We start from the raw sequence: 4,555 nt of genomic DNA, 5'->3' as shown, positions 1-4,555 counted from the left end.
TGTGTTTGAAGTTGATTTTTGACATAAGCATTGTTTGACAACAGTGATAAACAGCTGAAGCATGAATATAAACAGCCCATCCCAGAATTGATAATGACTACAGAGGACAGGCCCAGGATAGGAAAATGACAGGTGTTGGCAACAGAATGTGCAGAACATGGGTTGGTTACTTCTGGGAAAACATGTTTATCATTTTAATTCTCTGATTTTCAGATTTTCTCTAGTTTCTCTGTTTAGAAAAAAGTGACTCACTGTTCAGAAACAAAAAACAAAGATAAACATAATTCAATTTAACAGCTCTGAATGCCAGAACATTTTGATTTAGCCATGGCTGTTTCATGCTTTTACCTTTCATGAGTTCCACATTAACTTCTTTTCCACGTTTTGCTGCCTTTAATAAAAAGATTATGAAGAACCCCCCTACATTACTGTTAAAGGTAGGGGATAAAAGCTATCAGATACGCTTAAAATCAAGAGTATAAAGGAGATTTTTGACCTCTGGGAAATTAGTTAGCTCCTATCAGTATCAGAGGTCTGTAAATCCGAGCCACCCTCTGTGACAGAGGAGTGAGGCCCCTGATCTTAGTCACCAGTGAAAATCTGATGTTACCTTCCAGAGAAGAAAGACAGTCTGACTTGTACACAAGATTGTTATGGAAGTTTTGCAGAAACATGAGTATTTTCTTTTATAGTCTTGTATGTGTTTACACTTTGAAAGAACACAAAGGAGCTAATTCATTCTTGGAAAGTGTTTCTTTAAAGGAATGTTTACTTCAAAACAAAACACTTATTGAAAACGTATGTAGGAGCCATTCCAAAGTAATTGGTCACAGAAACCTGGACTGTAAAGGGAACTGCAGAGGAGCCCACAAAAAAAAAAAACAGAAGGATGACAGAATGCACTCAGGCCTGATGCGGACCTGAGAACTGAAGACCCCTCCGGGAGAAGAATTTCAGAACCCACATATCCGAGTCTTAGGACCCCCACAGCATTGGCTCCAAGAAGCATTCCTGTCCTCCTGTTTCTCCACCGCCAAAGGAAGGGGGAGTGGATCCCGCCCTCTCATCCGGTTGTTGATCCAGGGCAGGAATCCCGGAGAACTTGCTTGAGTAGCACTAACTGTGCAAGAAGTTCCTAACTACGAGGCAGGAAGACGTCCTCACCACACCACCGACCCAGAAGCACACACGTCCCAATCGGTACATGTGGGAACACATCTCGAAATGCCACAATGACAAAGAAGCTTGCAACTTGCAAGCGCGCACTCACCCTGGGCCGGGGCGCTCGCACACCCGTCCCCCGCCTCGGCCCCGCGCTGGGGCCCGGGGGCCAGCGCTTCGCCCGCGCCGGACATGGGCCGCTCACCGCCTGCCGCCGAGCTGGCCGCCCCGCGGGGCTGGCGCCGGAGGGCTGTTAGGTGTTGGGTGCAGGGAACTGACTGCTTCTGGAGGGGGAGAAAAAGGGGTTTAGAGAAGAGCACACCCCCTGAGGGACATTCCCTCCCAGCCAGCTCCCCTCCCCCAAACCCCACCCCTGGGAAGTTTTGATTTGAAACCAGGGAGGAAAACTGTTTACCCAGCAAGTTGACAGCAGCAGAGTCTCGGGGAGTCGCTGGGTGGCACTGAAGCGGGGAGGGGATTGGATTTGGGAGAAACTGGGGGGAGAGGACCAAACCCCTCCTCCCCCAGCCCGGGAGACCACCACCTACCTCGGCATCCCCCCAGCTCGATCAAAGCCCCTTCCTCCTCCTCTTCCGCCCCGGAAAGTTAGTGAGGCTCCGGCAGAGGCTGCATCGCGCCCCGGTGGCCTGATGGTGGAGGCCGCCCCTGGGTGTCCCTCCCCGCCTCTCTCTGGCTCAGCCAGACACCGCAGTGGCGGTAACTGCGGCAGAGGCTGCCCCTGCCTGGCTCTGTGCTCTCCGCCCCCTCTCCCAGCCCGCTCAGTCTGGCCACTTCTCTGCCAAGGGGGACCTTTACCCCTCTGCCGCTCTTTGCCTTTTCACCACTCCTACACTCCCGAAACACTTCTCCCTCTGTTGCTCCTTTTCATCATATCCGGATCGGGTAGGCCTCGAACTCTTGGCCCGAGGCCCCGAGGCTGGGGGCGGGACCGGCTGGCTGCACGCTCCCTCGCTCCGCACTGTCTGGGTCAGGAGGCCAAAGCCACAGGGTGGAGAGGGGTTCCTCCCTCCTCCCCAGGCTGCTGGGAAAAGGAACAAGTGGGCTGGTCCTTGCCGGCCCTAGAGCCCCCCATCCCCTCTCCCCCAACCACTTACTCTTCCCAATCCAGCCCCAGAACAACCCAAATTCTGGAAATGCCTTAAGAGAAGTAGAAACCTTCAGGGTAGACAATGCTAAACGAAAAAATACAAAAATCTCAAACTTTCCTGGTGGAATCGTGTGGTTTTGTAACCTTGATCCCCTCCCCTCCCTGCTCGCTGAGTGTTTAACCTTTGACTAAAATTCCTTTTATTCGTAAGGTTTTTTAGTTCTTTGTTTATTTGAGTCAAACAGGTTTCTGGATCTGGTAAAACCAGTTGGGGTTGTATGAATGAACTCCAGGCATTCAGGCAGGCAAGGCTGACAGCTTTGAAGATTCCCTGGTCCAAGGCAGGCGGCCAGGACTGGTCACTTCTGTGTGGCCAGATACACGAGCGTTTGGAAGTACATAGCAGGTCAACTCTCCATTTGTAAAGAAGATGTTCTGATTGTAGCTTCATCTGATGAGCCAATAACAAGTATAAAGTAATTTGCAGACAAAAAAAGTACTTAAATCATATATTCAGATAACTTTTGCTCTTAATTGAGTGAAATGCAGAAATCATTTGTAGAAACCTAGAACAAATTCATTTTCTGAATCTCTAGGACAAGAAAGAAATCACAGCAATGTTATCAAAATTGAAAAAAATGTACATTGGATACATCTTCTTTCTAGGTGCATCGTTAATAAAATCCCAGGGATTCCATTTCTTCAAATTGCAATTGCAGTTGATTCCAATTGACTGAGAAGATGCATTTCTTAGCTTCAAGGAGTCAGTGCAACCAAACTTATTTTCAGTTAAACCTGAAAAACGCTGCCTTTGAAGCTTCTAACGACAGTTGCTCACACTGTACTCCCAAAAGACAATGACATTTGCTCAATGACCTATGACTAACACATTTTTTTTTAATTTAGAGATTTCAGATGTGGTGTGTATAGAAATGCCGTACTTCTCTTGAAAATTTGTCTAGGGCCCTGCACTGTTTGGATTCTGTGCAATGGAGGCAAATGAGTTCTGGGGTGATGGCACTGCCACTAGAGAACAAACATTTAGAAAGCATTCTGTCTACTGCAACATGATCTGCAACCAAAGCAGTGGGAACGAGGGCAGGTGCTCTGGAAGATTCTGTTTTATCCCTTTCTTACATTTTCCTTGCCTCGTTTTTGGTGGTTGTTGTTTGTTTGTTTTTCAATCCCTTCACTAGGATGTTGTGGGGGACGGAAAAATTAATTTTTCTTCCTACCTTTCTAAGTTCTTCTGGCTGAACTAATAACCAAACTAACATGAGACAGATTAGAAAATGACCCAATTTATTATGTCTGACCTGTGGGGGTTCCATAAGAATATAAGGCCAGAGGACATGTTGGACAGTTGAGGCTTAGATGCCTTTTTGGAGCTAAACAGAAAGGGGGATTGTAGTTTGGAACTTCAAAGGGCAAGGGAGGCAATTCACAAGAAGATGGAAAAGCAAATGTTAGGTAAATAAATGTTTGCTGGGCCAACTTTAACAATGGGACACAGAGGGACTTTGATCAAATGGGCCTTGCTAGGTTTCTCCCTGACACTCACACCAAGTTCATGTTAAACTATAGTGATCTGTAATGATAGCCCCCTTCCTGGAACACTTCTGCTGTCTAAATTCTTTTAGGCAGTAAAGGGGGAGGATCAAAGCTCCTTTGTGAGTCTTTTGTTTCTTAAAAATAGCCAGAGTAAAATAATCAATATTCCAAGAAAGTCACAGTCAGTGATAAATATTTTGGAGTGGCAAAGAGTAAAATAATCAATATTCCAAGAAAGTCACAGTCAGTGATATATATTTTGGAGTGGCAAACTCTGCTTCCCCCGAAGTTATAGTCCATGAATATCAGTAAGTTACAGCACTTTCAAGGGAGTCATAATCAGTAGTAAATATTTGTTAATTTAAATTCACACAGTAGTTAATGTGGCACACACAGTAGGTAATTCAGTAAATACTCCTTAAAGTAAATGTAAACATCTAACCTTTTAATGGGGAAGAAATAAAATTCAAATAAAAATATAAGGAACAAATGAGAGGCTGTGTGGTATAATCACCAAGATGGTCCAAAGCTGTATCTTGCCCAGTTGTGTGAATTCGGGTAAGTTGGTCACCCTCTCTATGCCCCGGTGGCCTCATTAAGTGAGAATGAGAAGAGCAACTCTTCATAGGGTCCCATGAAGACAAATAATTCTCTAATGTCATTTGGAAGAGTGTCAGATTTGAGGAAGGGTGCTCAAAAATATTGACTATTCTTAATACGTAGTAGAAGCGTTCT

General features: G+C 45.8%; 1 protein-coding gene across 4 annotated transcripts in view; it reads right to left on the bottom strand.

Annotated features, from left to right (window-relative positions):
- MDFIC (MyoD family inhibitor domain containing) overlaps positions 1-2,062 on the bottom strand; it is a 100,281-nt gene extending 98,219 nt beyond the window's left edge. For 2 of the 4 annotated variants that reach the window (XM_019654775.1, XM_019654773.1), the window contains exons 1-2: positions 1,710-2,062; positions 1,271-1,445 (exon numbers count right to left, since the gene is read on the bottom strand). In XM_019654775.1, the coding sequence (XP_019510320.1) occupies positions 1,271-1,355 (85 nt within the window). In that variant the 5' untranslated portion in view covers positions 1,356-1,445; positions 1,710-2,062. Of the gene's footprint in view, positions 1-1,270; positions 1,446-1,576; positions 1,592-1,709 lie in introns of those variants that run through there. The other 2 variants (XM_019654774.1, XM_019654776.1) reach the window with 2 other exon arrangements.
- Positions 2,063-4,555: the final 2,493 nt, after the last annotated feature.

Source organism: Hipposideros armiger, unplaced genomic scaffold (genome assembly GCF_001890085.2).
Source record: "Hipposideros armiger isolate ML-2016 unplaced genomic scaffold, ASM189008v1 scaffold_230, whole genome shotgun sequence".
Taxonomy (NCBI): Eukaryota; Metazoa; Chordata; class Mammalia; order Chiroptera; family Hipposideridae; genus Hipposideros; species Hipposideros armiger.
This window is presented reverse-complemented; position numbering and strand designations above follow the sequence as displayed.